The following is a 19,929-nucleotide window of genomic DNA, read 5'->3' as shown; positions in this document are numbered from 1 at the left end:
AAAAAAACAGAACTGGAGATTATATTCCTATACTTTATCAATCTACTAGTTTCAACATCAATAAACATATACCAGGAAAATTTCTATTTACATATCTCTAATGAGAAAAATACTTAATCTCTATTTCTTTATCAATGAAAAAAACAATGATAATCTACATTACAACTGCAGTGGGAAGAAACCAATCTATTTTCTTGGAATCCTTAAAATCCTCTGGCAGACCTTTCTACTCATCTTACAGCATTCACTAAACAAATAAATAAATGCAACTCAGTTAAGCATCTGACTTCAGCTCAGGTTATGATCTCACAGTTCGTGAGTTCGAGCCCCACGTCAGGCTCTGTGCTGACAACTCAGAGCCTGGAGCCTGCTTCTGATTCTGTTGTCTCCCTCTCTCTCTGCCCCTCCCCTGCTTGCGCTCTGCCTCTCAAAAATAAACATTAAAAAAATAATAATAAAAACAAATAAATGCAACTCTACCTATCACAAACCAATTCCAAGCCACATCTCATCATCAAATTCCCAGGTCACAGACATTTTCCAAACTAATCTGGATTCAGAAGAAGTTCTCTGAAAGAGGATAACATTTTTTTTTTCCATGATCCCTTTACCCTATTTATGTGCACTTAATAATCTAGGGAACAGACTAAACAGCAAAAGCAGAAGCATCATCCACCAGGGGATACTTTTTGAGAGTGACCCAACTTTTTTACCAGAGTGACTTGTTAAAGATCAAATAAATTACTTGCTTGACGTTAACTGCACTCTTTCAAGAGAGTTGCTATAATTGTTGGTAAGAGGAAAAAAATTCGATAGTCTTACCATAACATCCAGTAATCATACTCCTAGGTATTTACCCAACTGATCTGAAAACTATGTCCACATAAAACCTGCACACAAATGTTTCTAGCAAGTTTTGTTCATAATCATCAAAAGTTGGAATCAGCCAAGATGCCCTTCAATAGGTAAACGGACAAACTTTGATACATCCATACAATGAAATATTATTCAGCAATAAAAGGAAATGAGCTATCGAGCCACAAAGACATGAATGATTTTTTTTTTTTTTTTTTTTTTAGTTTGAAGGAGAGAGAGTGCGAGTGGGAGAGTGGGGCAGAGGGAATCTTAAGCAGGCTCCATGCTCAGTGTGGAGCCCAACACAGGCAGGGCTCAATCCCACGACTCTATCAAGATTCAGACACTCTGGGAATGCAAGCTGGTGCAGCCACTCTGGAAAACAGTATGGAGGTGCCTCAAAAAACTAAAAATAGAACTACCCTACAACCCTAGCAATTGCACTACTAGGCATTCATCCACGGGATACAGGTGTGTTGTTTCGAAGGGATACAGGTGTGCTGTTTCGAAGGGACACATGCACCCCCATGTTTATAGCAGCACTATCAGCAATAGCCAAAGTATGGAAAGAGCCCAAATGTCCACTGATGGATGAATGGATAAAGAAGATGTGGTATATATATACAATGGAGTATTACTCGGCAATCAAAAAGAATGAAATCTTGCCATTTGCAACTACGTAGATGGAACTGGAGGGTATTATGCTAAGTGAAATCAGTCAGAGAAAGACAAAAATCATATGCCTTCACTCATATGAGGACTTTAAGAGACAAAACAGTTGAACATAAGGGAAGGGAAACAAAAATAATATAAAAACAGGGAGGGGGACAAAACAGAAGAGACTCATAAATATGGAGAACAAACTGAGGGTTACTGGAGGGGTTGTGGAAGGGGGAATGGGCTAAATGGGTAAGCGGCATTAAGGAATCTACTCCTGAAATCATTGTTTCACTATATGCTAACTAATTTGGATGTAAATTTTAAAAAATAAAAAATAAAATAAAAAAAAAAAATGATTCGGACACTCAACTGACTGAGCCACCAGACACCCCAACATGAATGAATGAATCTTAAATGCACTTTAAGTGAAAGAAGCCTGTCTCAAAAGGCTACCTACCGTGTGATTTTAATTATGTCATATTCTGGAAAAGGTGAAACCTACAAAGATGGTGAAAAGATCAGTACTTGCTGAGGCAGGGGAGAGGTCATGGAGGAAAAAGTGGAAAGACTAAATTGGTGAAACAAGGGATTCTGTATAATACTGTAATGATGGATACAAGGCACTGCAGGTTAAAACTCAGAACCTTAGAGCACAAAGAATAAGCCTTAAAATAAGCAAATTTTTAAAAATTCATTGAGGTGGGAGGATCCCAGAATGGGAGGCAGAATGTGACAAAACAATCTGTTACAAATGCATAAAACAAGTCAATGAAGGGAGTGTGGTACAGGTTAGTAATTCCAATAGTGCTATACCTGTGCACTGGAACTGAATGATTTAAGCCCATGGACAACAGATGGTAGGAGACCAGTCTTTCACTGTTAGAGTGAAAGGTGACAGATGAGAAAATAGAGGTGGCTAGAGTGACGCAGGTAGTAATGGATTCAAGCTGGAGACATCAGTATGAACTCATGCTTAGCTTCATATAGTACAGAAGATTATATATAAAAATAGTATACGTGTATATACACTGGTCAAGTATACATATATCTATTTCCCTGCTCTGTCAGCCAAAAAGAGGAGCACCTGGGTGGCTCAGTCTGTTGGACGGCCAGCTTCAGCCCAGGTCATGATCTCGCAGTCGGTGAGTTGTTCAAGCCCCACATCAGGCTCTGTGCTGACAGCTTGGAGCCTGGAGCCTGCTTCAGATTCTGTGTCTCCCTCTCTCTCTGCCCCTCCCCTGCTCACACTCTGTCTCTCTCAAAAAATAAACATTAAAAAAATTTTTTTTTTTTAAAGGCAACACCCAGCAGCAATGAGCATAGCTAGCACCCAGGCAATGGCTTATAATACCACTCTCCAATAAAATAAACAGGGATCCTTGGAGACATGGCTGATTCTAGGGCTAGGGCAAAAAATATAGAAGAAAATGTGGCTCCTGGGTGGCTCAATTGGTTGAGTGTCCGACTCTCAATTTTGGCTCAGGTCATGATTACAGGGTTGTGGGAGCAAGTCTTGCATCAGGCTCTGCACTACGTGTGGAGCCTACTTAAGACTCTCTCTCCCCCTCCCCTCTGCCCCTGTCCCACCTTCATGCTTGCACTCTCTCTCTAAAATAAACATTTATAACAAAAAGTGATTAGAAGATAAACCTGGAGCATCTTGTAGGGCCAGAAAGTAAAGAAGTACTAGGGAAAAAAACCTACCCACAATAATGGGGGAAATGTCCAAGGAAAATAGGAGCTAACCAAAACAGCTCCCAGTGGCCAATGCCAAGCACTAAAATAAGGCAGTGATGAATTATAACCTAAAGTGTAAGATAAATACTTATAAGTCCATACTGATAAAAATAAATAACTGAATAAACATGGGAGAAGAGACAAATCTCTGGTGCAGAAGAATTCCAAACAATGTATACAGATACTCTGCATAACTTTCTACTTAGAGGTGTGGGCTGCACACTGACTTCCTTCCAATATAGGAGGAGTGGGGAGAACTCTACAGAAAAATGTGACATACACACTTCCCTCAGCCAGGTGATCAAGGTCAACATCAAGTCATAAACCATGTTCACAGTACATACCCTTGATATGAAGTGATGAAAATAACTTTTATCACTGTAGTCTTCCACCCTAAACACATAACCCCAATCTAATCACAAGAGAAACATCAAATCCCAATTGAGAATATTCTACAAAATACCTGACCAGTACTCATCAAAATAGTCTAGGTCACCAAAACCAATGAAACTCCGAGAAACTGTCAGATGTAAGAGGAGACATGACTATTAAATGTAATGTGGTATGCTGGATGAGCGTCTGTAACATGGACATTAGGTAAAAACTAAGGTAATCTGAAGAAAATACTTTACTTAATAATAATGTATCAATATTGGTTCATTAACTGTAACAAATTTACCTTAGTAAGATGTTAATAATCAGAGAAAAAAATACTAGGAAAAATGCTAATGAAGGTTATCTCTAAGCACATGATATTATAAGCTGCTTGACTACATGAACTTTAAACAAACAAGTCAGTGTTTTCAGTAAAGAAAAAAGGGCTTTAAGTGAGAATAAAGCAAAGCAGAGAAGGTTAAAGTCTAAATGAAAACAGTAAATTTCCTACCCAAGCATTCTTTAGTTTTAAAAGATGTGGAAGTAACAATTCAATTTTAGTCTCAGGTTTTCACTGTCAATTCAGACAGTTACTTAAGCAATGAAGGAATGAGTCCTGAAATACATTTTTTTAAGTTCCAAAATGTCAAGAGTTTATTCATGAAATCAGGGTATTTTCAAATGTAAAAATGTTGGCCCCTAACACAGATGCCACACAGATTCTGGTGAATCTGTTATAATTCATTTTTATAACATTATTCTAGTGAATGCGTTAAAAAGCATATCAGATTCTAGTGAATTAATTACGGTTCCATAGTGTGTACATGGCATTCAACAATTTGTTAGTGCCAAACACAACTAGGCTATCAACACACCAGTGCATATTTTCCTTTATGTGTTAGTAAGGACAGTGAATATAGCAAATTTAAAATTGTAGTCTGTCGGAAGGGGTGCCTGGGTGGCTCAGTCGGTGGAGCATCTGATTTCTGCTCAAGTCATGATCTCATAGTTCATGGGTTCGAGCCCCACATCAGGCTCCGCACTGACAGTGAGGAGCCCGCCTGGGATTCTCACTCTTTCCTCTCTGTCTCTGCCCCTCCTCCACTCACACTTTTTTCTCTCAAAATAAAAAAAATAATAAACTTAAAAAAAATTGTAGTCTGTCAGAGACCGTCCGATCACAGACATGTATAAGCCAATCCCTTCCTTTCCTCTGAGGATGGGAGCCAAATCACAAGTTAGCCAAGAATTTCCTGGAACAGTCAAGTGTAGACTCAACTCAGACATCACCACCACCATCTGTTACCAGATTGAAGACAATAATCGCTTTCGTCCACGTGAACTCCAGGCAGGTTACTGACTTTTCTTGAAGGAAGTTAAGTGGGGGAGAGGGTAAGGAGCTGGTATGAGTCTCTAACAGCTTATTTTCTCTCCCTTAATCTCCTGAAGGGGTAGACCTACAATAAGAGAATCATGCTGTATTTTTGAGAAGCTTTACCAGCATCCCTTTCACTAGGGTAACAAAGAATTTGTTTACAGAACAGCAGTGGATAAAACCTTATAGCCCTGAAACACAAGGGTAAGAAGAAACATCAACTTGATCCAACTTACAAGAGTTGTGCCGACGACGGAAACTTTTGGACTGACTCAAGGATTCCGTGTGCCTGTCCACATAGCTCTTTGAGCACTGTTGCTGCTGTGGGGAAATGGCAACATCTTGGCTCTTCACATCTGTCCTCTTAGGGATATTCTGAGGGGCACTGCTGGAAGAGGTTGGCTTCTTCACCAGCTTGCCTGTGCCATTCTGATTGATACCCATTTGGTACCCAACACCAGAGGGGCCTAATTCTGTCTGATGAAGGTCTCCAAAATGTTGATTTTCTCCAGGACCTGGTATCTCCAGAATTTTTAATTCTGTAATGTCACCTGCCCTGAAATACACAAAAGAATCCAAGTCTCAAAACTAATAGTGCCATACTCATGTTCATAGCAGTATTCTTCCCAAGAGCCAAAGGGTAGAAACCCGAGTGTCCACTATAAGATGAACAGATAAACAAAATATGGTACAGACTTACAGTGAAATATTTACTAAGCCTTTAAAATTTTTTTTTAATGTTTATTTTTTGAGAGAGAGGAAGGCAGAGTGTGAGTTGAGGAGGGACAGAGAGAGAGGGAGACACAGAATCCGAAAAAGGCTCCAGGCTCTGAGTTGTCAGCACAGAGCCCAAAAAGGGGCTTGAACTCACAGACCGTGAGATCATGACCTGAGCTGATGTTGGACACTTAACTGACTGAGCCACCCAGGCACCCCACCAGGCCTTTAAAAGGAGGGAAATTCTGACACATGGTACACCATGGATGAACTTTGAAGACAGTATGCTAATAAGTAAAATAAGCCATCACAAAAGGACAATTATTAAATGATTCTACTTATATGAGATATTTAGAATAGTCCCATTCATAGAAAAAAAAGGTAAAAAATTGGTTACCAGGGCTGGAGGAAAAGGAGATTGGAGAGTTAGTGTTTACAGGGTATGAAGTTTCGCTGTGGGGTGATGGAAAAGTTCTGGAGATGGATAGTAGTGACAGGAGGCAAAGCTGTGGAGGTAATGGGGGCCAGATCATACTCCTATTACATTTTTCTAGTGGCCGTAGGGAAGGTGGAAAAGCTAGCGGGAAGAACACTGAGTGAGGAGATCAAGCAAGAAGTAGAGGCAACGAACAGGGCAAGTGACAATGCAAATGGAGAGGGGAGGATGAAACCAAGAGACATTTGGACTCCATAGGGTTTGGTGACTAAGCATGAGGATCAAAGAGAAAGAATTTACAATGATTCCTAAGTTTCTAACTCGGAAAGGTATAATTAGTTACCGATTAAGGGTAGACCTTTGAAAGAAGAAACCTACAGATAACATGATGAGTTCAGCTTTGAAAATCTTAAATTTAAGATATTTTGTGGGAGCAGGGCACCTGGGTGGCTCAGTCAGTTAAGCGTCTGACTTCAGTTCAGGTCACAATCTCACAATTCATGGGTTCAAGCCACATGTCAAGCTTCATGCTGGCAGTGCAGAGCCTGCTTTAGTTTTCTTTCTCTCCCCCTTCCCCACTCACGCTTTCTCTCTCAAAATAAATAAATTAAAAAAAAAAAAAAAGAATATGTGAGCAAATTTCACATATTCATTAAAAAAAAAAAAAAGATATTCTGTGCAAGGGGTGCCTGACTGGCTCAGTTGAAAGAGCATCCGACTCTTGATCTCAGGGTCCAGCCCTACACCACGTGTAAAAACAGAAAGATATTTTGTGGGATATCCACCTGGAAATGACCAATAGACAAAATAAGTGTCAGGAGTTCAGATAATGGGTCTAAATGAAAGATCTGGGGTCTCAATGTATACGAAGGTACACATGAAGTGGTCGAGAGAGATTACAGACAAAGAAAAGAATCAAAGACAGAACTTTGAGTAAATCAATCTTAAAAAGTGAGTAGAAGAGGGGCGCCTGGGTGGCTCAGTTAAGCATCCAACTTCGGCTCAACTCACGATCTCAGAGTTAGTGAGTTCAAGTTCCTCATAGGGCTCTCTGCTGTCAGCACAGAGCCCACTTTGGATCCTCTGTCTCCTTCTCTTTCTGCCCCTCCCCCACTCACATACTCTTTCTCAAAAATAAACAAAAATTAAAAAAAAAAGTAGAAGAAAAGGAACGTGGTGTCGGGGATGTAAAGGAATGGAAGAATACATGGAAAGAAAACCCAAAGGAGTGACAGAGGAACTAAAAGACAACACTTCAACAGGCGGCATCTGAGTTAACGTTAGAATGAAGACACTGCTGCAGAATTTGGCAATTAGTTCATTTGTAACATTGAACTAGAAAGAGCTAGTTTAGCAGGATGGTAAAATTAGAAAAAAAGATAATGGTGGGGAAAAGAAGAACTAGAGAATGAGGCCACAAAGGGAATGAAAACAGACTATTTTGCTCTGAAAAGAACCGTGGGTATAAAGAGAAAGGAAAGGATGGGCAATACCTAATGGCACATGCAAGCTGTGGGTGGACGTGGGTGTTGGAGGGTGTGAACTGTGGGGGAAGGCTGGGAATGTTGGAATGCAAAGAGGAGGAGAAAGACAGTATAGAGGTTGATAATGAAGACACAAAAGACATGGAGTAGGGTGTCAAAGGAGACAGAAAAGGATAGTATGTGAAGCGTACAGGACAAGGGTAGCCCTCAACACACAGGGTATGTCTTCTATTGAGATTTTAGAAGGGGTTAGAAATAAGAATTGAATACTCCTAAAGATTATGTGAAGGTACTTTTTAGAGAGTCAAGGAAGCTCTCATCTGACCGTTCTGTTGTTGCTCTAACCTAAGAAAGGGAGATTGTATGACAAACTGGTGAAAAGAGGGATGTGAAGACAACAACTGAACTTGCAGACAACTGAACTTGAGATCAGTTAAGCATCTGACTCATGGTTTTGGCTCAGGTCATGATTTCGTGATTCATGAGATCAAGCACTGTGTTGGGCTCTGCATTAACAGCTTGATCCTACTTGGGATTCTCTCTTCCCTTCTCTCTCTGCCCCTCCCCTACTCATGCTTGCTCACACTCTCTCTCTCAAAATAAGTAAATAAACATTAAAAAGAAAAAAAAAGAAAGAAAAATACATTTCAGTAACTAAGGACCTCAGCTACTGGAGACAGTGTGCTTCTGGAGATAAATTACAATACAAATCTAAAAGAGAGATACATTTATGCAGTGGGGGGAGGATCAATAAAGGCCTTAGATATAAGAAAACACAAATAATAAAAATCTGAGAAAGAAAATAGATTATTCTGAATCTGACCCACTTAAATACTATTGAGTGCTTGACAGAGATGAGAAAAATATTTGACAAACCCCGATTCATTGGCTAAAAGTTAATTATGACACAACACAAACTCTACGCTGAAACAGCAGCTAGACTAGAAGAGTTAAGACTGCAAAATCTCACCTGACAAGACTCTCCTCAAAAGCAGCCCCATACAAGAGAACGTCGGCAACAGGACCAAGCTCCACAGACCACGAGACTAGATTTGAAGAAATCAGTCAGGACACTCACCTGAAGGTGACTTCTGGCACGAGGCACTTCACTCCATTGTGGAAAGGCCGGGTGAGAGAAATGGTCTGGCTGATCTGATCCACTGCTGACACTCTTCCCTGATAGACCCCCAAGCTATCACCACAGTTGATGGACACAATACTGCCCAGCCAATCCGTAGCCATGTTGCTGATGTGAGACCACTGTAGAGAGAATGAGCCACTCAAATCTTGAGAAACAGACAAATCTTTAATTAAAATCAGCAAATATTATGTCAGGCTCTGAACCAGGTGTTGCTTAATAATACATATTCTGTCACATCCTTAATTGAAGTAATAAAGCATAAAAAATAAAACTTTTCTGTGGGGGGGAGGGTGCCTGGGTGGTTCAGTCAGTTAAGCGACCGACTTCGGCTCGGATCGTGATCTCAAGGTTTGTGAGTTCAAGCCCCACGTCAGGCTCCGCGCTAACAGTTTGGAGCCTGGAGCCTGCTTCGGATTCTGTGTCTCTTCCTCTCTCTGCCCCTCCCATGCTCATGCTCTCTCTCTCTCTCTCTCTCTCTCTCTCTCTCTCTCAATAATAAATAAACATTAAAAAATTAAATAAAAAAAAAACTTTTTTGGTGGGAATGCAAACTGGTGCAGTCACTATGGAAAACAACACGGAAGTTCCTCAAAAAATTAAAAATAGAATTACCCTATGATCCAGTAATTGCACTACTGCGTACTTACCCAAAGAACAGATGCGATGTTTACATACATACATACATACATACATACACACATACACACACACATATACACACAATGGAATATTACTCAGCCATAAAGAAAGAATGAAACCTTGCCATTTGCAACAGCATGGATAGAGCTAAAACATATAATGTTAAGCAAAACAGGCCAGTCAGAGAAACACAAATATCTTATTTCAATCACATGTGGAATTTAAGAAATAAAACAAGCAAAAAGGGAAAAAGAGACAAGTCAAATAACACACCCTACAGATGAATGGATAAAGATGTCTCTCTCTCTCTCTCTCTCTCTCTCTCTCTCTCTCTCTCACACACACACACACACACACACACACACACACACACGAAATGGAGTATTATTCAGCAATCAAAAAGAATTAAATCTTGCCATTTGCAACTATGTGGATGGAACTAGAGGGTATTATGCTACCTGAAATTGGTCAGAGAAAGACATATATATGACTTCACTCATATGAGGAATTCAAGAAACAAAACAGATGAACATAAGAGAAGGGAAGCAAATAAAATATAAAAACAGGAAAGGGGACAAAACATAAGACTCTTAAATATAGAAAACAAACAGAGGGTTGCTGGAGGGATGTGGGAGGGGGGAAGGGCTAAATGGGTAAGGGACATTAAGGAAGACACTTGCTGGGACAAGCACTGGGTGTTATACACAGGGATGAATCACTGGAATCTACTCCTGAAATCATTGTTGCACTATATGCTAACTAACTTGGATGTAAGTTAAAAAAAAAAAAAATGCTGAGGGGAGATATATATATATATATATATATATATATATATATATATATATATGCAAAAAATAAATAAATAAATAAATAAACAAAATAAAGTAAAATAAAATAAAATGACTCTTAACTATAGAGAACAAACAGATGGTCACCAGAGGGGAGGTGGGTGGGGGGATGGGTGAAATACGTGAAGGGATTAAGAGTACAACTCATCTTGATGTGCACTGAGTAATATATAGAATTGATGAGTCACTATACTGTACACCTGCAACTAATATAATGCTGTAGGTTAACTATACTTGAATTACTTTTTTTTGTTATATTAATGAATAAGCAATATAATTTAATTTATATAAAGATATAATTGCTTTAAAGAAAAAACAGTAAAGATAATATTTACCTAGACATCAAATCACACAAACTATAACCTTTTTATAACTAAATCAACTTTGACAGGAAAATGGGAGGCATCAGTCTACCCAATTTCAAGGCTTATTATATGGGTATGGTAATCAAAACTATGTGGTATTGGTGGGAGGAAAGATATATAAATCAATGGAATGGAATAGAAAACCCAGAAATAGATACACACAAAAATGCCCCAAAATGATTCTGACAAAATGCAAAAGTAATTCAACCAAAGTAACATAGTTTTTACAAATGGTGCTGGGACAAATGGATATTCATCAGTAAAAAACTAAACCCTGACCTAAGTCTCATAATGTACACATTTATTAAAAATGATTACAGACTTGGGGCACCTGGGTGGCTTAGTCGGTTGGGCATCGACTTCGGCTCAGGTCATGATCTCATGGTTTGTGGGTTTAAGCCCTGTGTCGGGCTCTGTGCTGACAGCTCAGAGCCTGGAGCCTGCTTCTGCTTCTGTCTCCCTCTCTCTCTGCCCCTCCCCTACTTGTTCTCTCTCTCTCAAAAATAAATAAACATTAAAAATTTTTTTTAAATAATTATAGACTTAAATGTAAAATGTCAAACTATAAAACTTTTAGGGAAAATATAAGAGAAACCTTCAGGATCTGGTGAGGCAAAGAGTTCTTAGACCCCAAAAGCACAATCTATAAAAAGAGAAACAGATACACTGGAGTTCTTCAAAACTAAAAACTTTTGTTCTATAAAAGACCTTGTTAGGAGTATAAAAAAGACAAGTTACAGGATGGGGAAAATATTTTTCCAAACCACATATCGGAAAGAGACAAGGGACTAGTATATAGAATATATAAAGAACTCTGAAAACCCAGTAGAAAAAAAATCCATTAAAAAATGGGCAAAAGACACAGAAAGACATTTCAAAACAGAAGATATACAGACAGCAAACAAGCACATGAAAAGATGCTCAACAGTTCAACATCACTAACCATTAGGGAAATACAGTTTACAATTACCATGAAAGATCACTACACATCAGCCAGAATGGCTAAAATAAAAACTAGTGACAACACCAAATCCTGGAAAGGATGTGGAAAAACTGGATTCCTCACACACTGCTGACAGGATTATTAAATGGTATGGCCATTGTGGAAAACAATTTGGCAATCTATAAAAAATGTTAAAAACATGCAACTATTACATGACTCAGCAACTGCACAACTGGTCATTTATCCCAGAGAAAGCAACACTTAAGTTCACACAAATAGGCCCAAACTAGAAACCAAGATGACCTTCAATGGGTGAATGGCTGAACAAACTGCAGTACCATAGAGAAAAAGTAAAAAAAAAAAAAAAAAAAGCCAATCCCATCAAGTTACATTCCATCTGATTCAATTTGTGTTAACATTTCTGAAATGACAAACTACAGAAATGGAGATGAGTTGTTCCCAGGGTTTAGGGAGGGGCTGAGGCAGGAAGGAAATAAGGATGGCTATGAAAGGGCAACAAAAGGTCTATAAAAGGGATCCTTGTAATAATGGAAATATTCTGTATCTTGACCACATCAATGTCAATATATCTTAGTAGTGATACTGTATTACAGTTTTTGAAAATGTTATTACCAATGAGGAAAACCGGGAAGGGTATATGGAATGTTTCTGTATTGTTCCTTACAAGTGCATAAGAATCTACAATTATCTCAAATAAAAGGTTTAATTTAAAAAAATCAGGGTCCCCTGGGCTCAGTCAGTTAAGCGTCTGACTTTTGATTTCAGCTTAGGTCATGATCTCACACTTGGTGAGACTGAGCCCCACATGGGGGGGGGGGGGCTCTGTCAGCCCAGAGCCTGCTTGGGATTCTCTCTCCCTCCCTCTCTCTGCCCCTCCCCTGCACTAGCACACACACTAGCTCTCAAAATAAACATTACAAAACTAAAAAATAAAAAATTTTTAAAACATCAATGTCTTATACCACATTAACAAAATAAACAAGGAAATCACATATGATATCAATAAATGCAGAAAGACAGGGGTGCCTGGCTGGCTCAGTTGACGGAGCATGTGACTCTCAATCTTGGGGTTAAGTTTAAGCCCCACATTGGGTATAGAAATTACTTAAAAATAAAATCTTTAAAAAATAAATAAATACAGAAAGATAATCAGACAAAATTCAATATCCATTCATGAAATCAAAAAGGGGGGAGTGAGGGCATCTGCAAAACAATTATAGTGAACACCATATTAATGGTGAAATAATGAATCCTTTACCCCCAAAGACTGGGACAAGGCAAGGATATCCACTTCCATCATTTCTACTTCTAATCAATACCATACTGTAGGTTCTACACTGCAACAAGAAATAAGAAGCACAAATAATGGAAAGGAAGAACTAAAAATGTCTTTACTTGTAAACCATATGACTGACTGTGTATGTAGAAAACCCTAAGAAATGTACCAACTAAAAAAATCCTACTAGAACTAATAAATTAATTTAGCAAGGTCACAGGATACACGCTCAATTTAAAATAAACTGTACTCTCATTTTAGCAACAAACTGAAAATAAAATTTTAAAATACTATTTGTAGTACTATTAAAAACCATAAACTTTACTTAGGATAAAAAAAAAACATTACTTAGGATAAATCTAATGAAAAACATGCAGAACATCTACAATGAAAAATATAAAAGACCACTGAGGAAAATTAAAAGAGGATCTAAATAAATGGGAGAGATGTACCACCTTCATAAGTCAAAGAGCTCAACGTTGTCAATTCTCCCCAGTCAAATACAAATATCAATAAAAATCCCAACTGGTCTTTTTGAAGAAACTGAAAAACTGATTCTAAAAGGCATATGGCAATGCAAAATACTTAGAACAGCCAAAATAATCATGAAAATAAAAAACAAGGCTACATGTTTTATACCACCTCATTTTAAAATTTACTATAGGGGCGCCTGGGTGGCGCAGTCGGTTAAGCGTCCGACTTCAGCCAGGTCACGATCTCGCGGTCCGGGAGTTCGAGCCCCGCGTCAGGCTCTGGGCTGATGGCTCAGAGCCTGGAGCCTATTTCCGATTCTGTGTCTCCCTCTCTCTCTGCCCCTCCCCCGTTCATGCTCTGTCTCTCTCTGTCCCAAAAATAAAATAAACGTTGAAAAAAAAAAAAAATTTAAAATTTACTATAAAGCTATGGAAAATCTGTGGTGTTGGTGCAAGGCTAGACAAAGAAATCAATGGAACAGAACAGAGCCCAGAAACAGACCCACACTGACTTCCAAGCAAGGTACCAAGATAAATCAATAAAGAAATTCAAGTATTTTTCAAAAAATGGTGCTAGAACTAGATATACAGGAGGAAAAATAACCTTGTATTCCTATCCCATACCAGATACAAAAAAATCAATTTGAAACAAACTATCTAAACATAAAAGCTAGAACTATTAAAGCTACTAAGAAAACAGTATCTTAGTGACCTTGGGTGAGAAAAAGCTTAGACAAAACACAAATAAGTACTAATCATAAAAGAAAAAAAAATCTGATGGATTAGATTTCATCAAAATGTAAAAGTTCTAATTATCAAAAGTCACCATAAAGAATATAAATTGGAAGAGATGCGAATATATATATATATATATTTTCAGTGAGACTAACTGGGAGGCAACTAGAGCAGAGCATCTGAGAGCTGATGGTAAACTGTAACAGATCAACGGAGATGGAAAGAAGTTGACCTTTCATATAGGTGGTCTGAATCTAATGATGGTTTAATATGATAGGTAACAGAAAGGAAGGAGAAAAAAACTACTGCTAAGAAAATAAAAGGTGAGTGGAACACACATAATCCCACAGCCTTTAAACACATACCATCATGTTGTGCAACAGCAGCAGCAGCAGCCAGCATTTACTGCACATTTAGTATGACTCAGCCAAAACTGTAGGGGCATTCTTCCCTTCAATCCTCATGACAATTCTACGGGGTAGCTACTTTACTAACCCATTTTATTTTTTAAAAGAGTTTTTAAAGTGCTTATTTATTTGAGAGAGAGAGACAGAGAGAATGAGCAGGGGAGTGGCAGAGAAAGAGGAAGAGAGAATCCCAAGCAGGTCTGTACTGACAGCGCAGAGCCCAACATGGGACTCAAGCTCAAGAACCTTGAGTCATAACCTGAGCCGAAATCAAGAGTCAGATGCTTAACCAACTGAGCCACCCAAGCACCCCACTTAGTTTTCTTATTGAACATTTAGAGAATTCCATCTTTCACAATTATAATTAATGCAGCAATGATCAATTTCATATAGTGCTTGTCCTAAATTATTTTCTTAGGATAACGCCCCAATCAGTAAAAAGCTAAAGTCATCTAGCTTTGATTACAATGTCCCAGAGCAGAAAACTATTTTTTTCCACGTCATATTTTTTCAACTTCTTTTCAAACCAAATCATTCTCTGAATGGGGTTAGTCATACATTTAAAATAATGGTAACATAATAAAATATTTAAGAAGATATTCCACATAGTCTAGCCACATCCCAAAATCACTTCTATGGAGGCTACCTCCCAGACTTGGCCAAGCCAAGCATTTCAAGAAGCAAAACAATGGTTCTTTCTTCTACTATCGCCCCAAAACAAGAGGGGGGGAAAAAAGGTAAAGCCAGTCAAGAAGAAAACATTCACAATCAATATATCTGATAAAGGACTTGTATCCAGAGTACATAAGGAATATTTACAAATCAGCAATAAAAAAGGAAAAACACATTTTTTAAATATGGGCAAAAGAAGTTATCTGAATGACCAATAAACATATGAAGAGCTGCTGAACATCATTAATTACTGGGGAAATGCAAATTAAAACACAACGAGACAACTCAAACATCCATGCTGGGTGAACAGATAAACAAAATGTGGTATATACCTAGAGTGGAATATCATTCAGTCTTAAAAAGAAGTTCTGATATATGCTACAACACAGATGAACCTTGAAGACATTATGCTAAGTAAAATAAGCCAGATAGGAGTTTCCTACAGCAGTCAAGAGACTACCCGACACAAGAGACTATTCTACCACAGAGACAGAAAGTAGAAGGTGGCTGCCAGGAGCGGGGGGAACAGGGAATGGTAAGTTATTGTTTAATGGGCACAGAATTTCAGTTTGGGAGTCTGAAAAAGTTATCGATGGTGGTAATGGTTACACAACAATGTGACTGTACTCAATGCCACTGAACTATACACTTAAAATAGTAACTTTTATACACATGTATTTTACAACAATAAAAAATCATTATGTTGGAAAAAAAACACCATAAGATACCATTTTGGTATCTTGGCTTAAAATTTAAAGGACGGTAGGTGACACCAAATGCATGTGATGATATGGAGCAACTGGAACCCCCTTTCACTGCTGATAGTGTAAAATGATACTACGACTTTGGGAAAGAGTTTAATGATTTCTTACAATATTAAACACATACCTATGACCCCAAATTTCATTCCCAGCATTTACCCAGGAAAAATGAAAACATGCTCAAAAAGGAACTTGTACACAAATGTACACAGTAGCTTTATTCACAATAGCAAAAACTAGAAACAAGGACAAGAGATAAATTATGGTATTAACAACAAAACACTACTCAGCAAAAAAAAGGAACAAAAAACTTACGCTACAACAAAACTATGAATAGCTAATTCTATCTTGTCTTTCTGGTATCTGCTAAAATGTCACCACCCCAAAGAGGCCTTCCCTGGCTACCCCAATCTAATGTCACTACTCACCATCACTCTTCAACACCTCATCTTCTGTTATGGTCTCAAAATTAATCACAACACGAATTACCTTATTAGTTTATGTTGTATCACCCCACTAAAATGTAAGCTTCATGAGGGCAAGAGACCTTTTCTGCCTTGTTCAGCCAGTAAGAGTGTCCAGAATTAAAAAGAAACTCAAATATTTATCTAATCAATGAATGAATTTACATGTCATAAATCTGACAGAAGTTAATCACTCAAAATCTAGAGTATATAAATATTTATATTTAGATGCCTTGGCCCTTCTTGGAAATAGTTCTAAAATGAGAATACCTGTTAAGCATACTCTGTGCAAAATCCTACAAAGATATGAAATCCAGCATTGCCCTACATACAGAAGGAAGTCAGGAAATAGCAGATGAGTATAAACATAACATACAATATTAAGTACAAAATGAAATACTGCTTGGCATTCTCCATGAAAAAACAGAAAAGAAAGAGCATTTCAAGCTGTTTTCAAGTATTAATTTCAGAAATACACCTACATAAAATATACAGCCTAAAAAAGGAAAAATAAAAAACACTCGTGTGGTAAAAAGAATATGTCCCATCAGAAACACAAAACCTAAAGAAAAACTCAGGGAATTTTCCAGTGATCTAAGTAAGTATCAGAAAACTATGCTGACAGAACAGAAAATAATGTGTTAGCAGGATCAACTGTTAGATTTTTTTTAAATTTTATAAAAAATTTCAAACATACACAAATGTAGACAGAACAGCATAATGAACCCCACATACCCATCACTGAGTTACAACAATTATCAACATAAGCATTTAAGAAATCAGATGAATTTCCGATGCAACCCAATTTCCACAACACTGATGATGGTAAAAGGCACAAAATACACATATTTTAGGCTTATTTCCCATGTCCTGACCAGCCTTTGTCTACTTTAGTATCACAGAAGTATGAATGTCCTCTCCCATCATTTATACTCTGTCATAATCCTACTCTGATGCTTGTATTATTAGCTGCAGAATGAAAAGCTGTAGTAACAAGAATTTTTTCAACTACCAGAAATTCATGAGATGTGAAAGACTTTTATTTCTTCTTTACCCAATATATATATTTAAGACACTGACGCTGTCTTTAAAAAGCTTTTGCACAACAAAGGAAACCAAAAAAAGGAAAAGGCAACCTACCACTGGGAGAAGATATTTGCAAATGATATATCCAATAAGGGTTTATTTTTTTAATGTTTATTTATTTATTTATTTTGACAGAGAGAGAGTATGTGCACAAGCAGAGGAGAGGCAGAGAGAGAGGGAGAGGGAAAGAATCCCAACCAGGCTCCACACAGTGCAGAGCCTGATGCAAGGCTCGATCCCACAAACCATGAGCTCATGACCTGAGCTAAAATCAAGAGTCAGACACTTAACTGATTGAGCCACCCAGGTACCCTCTCCAGTAAGGGTTTAATATCCAAACTGTAAAGAACTTACACAACACAAAAAAATAACCCCAATAATCTGATTAAAGATGGACAGAGGACCCAAATAGACATTTTTCCAAAGAAGACATACAGATGGCCAACAGACACATGAATAGATGCTCAATATCACTAATCATCAGGCAAATACAAATCAAAACTACAATGAGATAGCACCTCACATCTGTCAGAATAAGCAATACCAAATGGACAAGAAACAATAAATGTTGGCAACGATGTGGACAAAAAGGAAGCCCTGTGCAGTTGGTGGGAATGCAAACTGATACAACCACTGTGGAAAACAGTATGGAGCTTCCTAAAAAATTAAAAATAGAAATTCCAAAAAAAAAAAAAAAGAAAAAGAAATGGAAGGAAAGCTTCCAAACTCATTCTATGAAGCCAGCATTACCTTGATTCCAAAAACCAAAGACCCCTCTAAAAAGGATTACAGGCCAATATCCCTGATGAAGCTGGATGCAAAAGTTCTCAACAAGATACTAGCAAATCAAACTCAACAGTACATTAAAAGAACTATTCACCATGATCAAGAGGGATTCATTCCTGGGTTGCAGGGCTGGTTCAATATTCATAATCAATTAACATGATACACCACATTAATAGAAGAAAGGATAAGAACCATATGATCCTGTCAATAGATGCAGAAAAACCATCTGACAAAATACAGCATCCTTTCTTGATAACAACCCTCAAGAAAGTAGGGATAGAAGGGATACCTCAACATCACAAAAGCCATATATGAAGGCCCACAGCTAATATCATCCTCAATGGAGAAAAACTGAGAGCTTTCCCCCTAAGATCAGGAACATGACAGGGATGCCCACTCTCGCCCTGTTGTTCAACACAGTGTTGGAAGTCCTGGCCTCAACAATCACAACAAAAAGAAATAAAAGGCCTCCAAATTGGCAAAGAAGAAGTCAAACTTTCACTCTTCACAGATGACATGATACTCTATATGGAAAACCTGAAAGACTCCACCGAAAAACTGCTAGAGCTGATAGATGAACTCAACAAAGTCACAAGATATAAAATCAATGCACAAAATCAGCTGCATTTCTATACACCAATAATGAAGCAACAGAAAGAGATATAAAGGGGGGCGCCTGGGTGGCGCAGTCGGTTAAACGACCGACTTCAGCCAGGTCACGATCTCGCGGTCCGTGAGTTCGAGCCCCGCGTCGGGCTCTGGGCTCGATGGCTCAGAGCCTGGAGCCTGTTTCCAATTCTGTGTCTCCCTCTCTCTCTGCCCCTTCCCCGTTCATGCTCTGTCTCTCTCTGTCCCAAAAATAAATAAACGTTGAAAAAAAAAATTAAAAAAAAAAAAAAGAGATATAAAGGAATCAATCCCATTTACACTTACACCAAAAACCATAAAATACCTAAGAATAAACCTAACCAAAAGGTAAGAGATCTGTATGCTGAAAACTATAGAAAGCTTATGAACGCAACTGAAGACACAAAGAAATGGAAAAACATTCCATGCTCATGGAATGGAGGAACAAATATTGTTAAAATGTCAACACTACCCAAAGCAATCTACACATTCAATGCAATCCCAATTAAAATTGCACCAGCATTCTTCTCAGAGCTAGAACAAGCAATCCTAAAATTTGTATGGAACCACAAAAGACCCCAAGTAGCCAAAGTAATGTTGAAAAAGAAAACCAAAGTGAGAGAAATCACAGCCTTTAGCCTCTACTGCAAAGCTGTAATCATCAAGACAGTATGGTATTGGCACAAAAACAGACACACAGACCAATGTGCATGAGAACCCAGAATTGGACCCACAAATGTACAGCCACCTAATCTTTGACAAAGCAGTAAAGAGTATCCAATGGAAAAAAGACATCTCTTTAGCAAATGATGCTAGGAGAACTGGACAGCAACATGCAGAAGAATGAAACTGGACCACTTTCTTACACCATACACAAAAATAAACTCAAAAGGAATGAAAGTCCTAAATGTGAGACAGGAAATCATCAAAACCCTAAAGGAAAAAAAAAGGCAACAATCTCTCTGACCTCAGATGCAGCAACGTCTTGCTCGACGCATCTCCAAAGGCAAGGGAAATAAAAGCAAAAATGAACTATTGGAACCTCA

At 38.1% G+C, this 19,929-nt stretch overlaps 1 protein-coding gene across 2 annotated transcripts in view; it reads right to left on the bottom strand.

The window, feature by feature from the left end:
* Window positions 1-19,929, bottom strand: part of EDC3 (enhancer of mRNA decapping 3) — a 60,614-nt gene that overhangs the window by 33,792 nt on the left and 6,893 nt on the right. For both annotated transcript variants that reach the window (XR_006961223.1, XM_047074807.1), the window contains exons 2-3: window positions 8,718-8,899; window positions 5,239-5,558 (exon numbers count right to left, since the gene is read on the bottom strand). Coding sequence is in view for 1 of the 2 variants with exons in the window: in XM_047074807.1 (XP_046930763.1) it covers window positions 5,239-5,558; window positions 8,718-8,881 (484 nt within the window). In the remaining variant the exon portion in view is untranslated. The remainder of the gene's footprint in view (window positions 1-5,238; window positions 5,559-8,717; window positions 8,900-19,929) is intronic.

Source organism: Lynx rufus, unplaced genomic scaffold (genome assembly GCF_022079265.1).
Source record: "Lynx rufus isolate CCGP_SWC_20201006 ecotype Redwood Valley unplaced genomic scaffold, mLynRuf1.p SCAF_13, whole genome shotgun sequence".
NCBI classification, from domain to species: domain Eukaryota; kingdom Metazoa; phylum Chordata; class Mammalia; order Carnivora; family Felidae; genus Lynx; species Lynx rufus.
The sequence above is the reverse complement of the archived record's forward strand: the minus strand, read 5'-3'. Positions and strand labels throughout refer to the sequence as shown.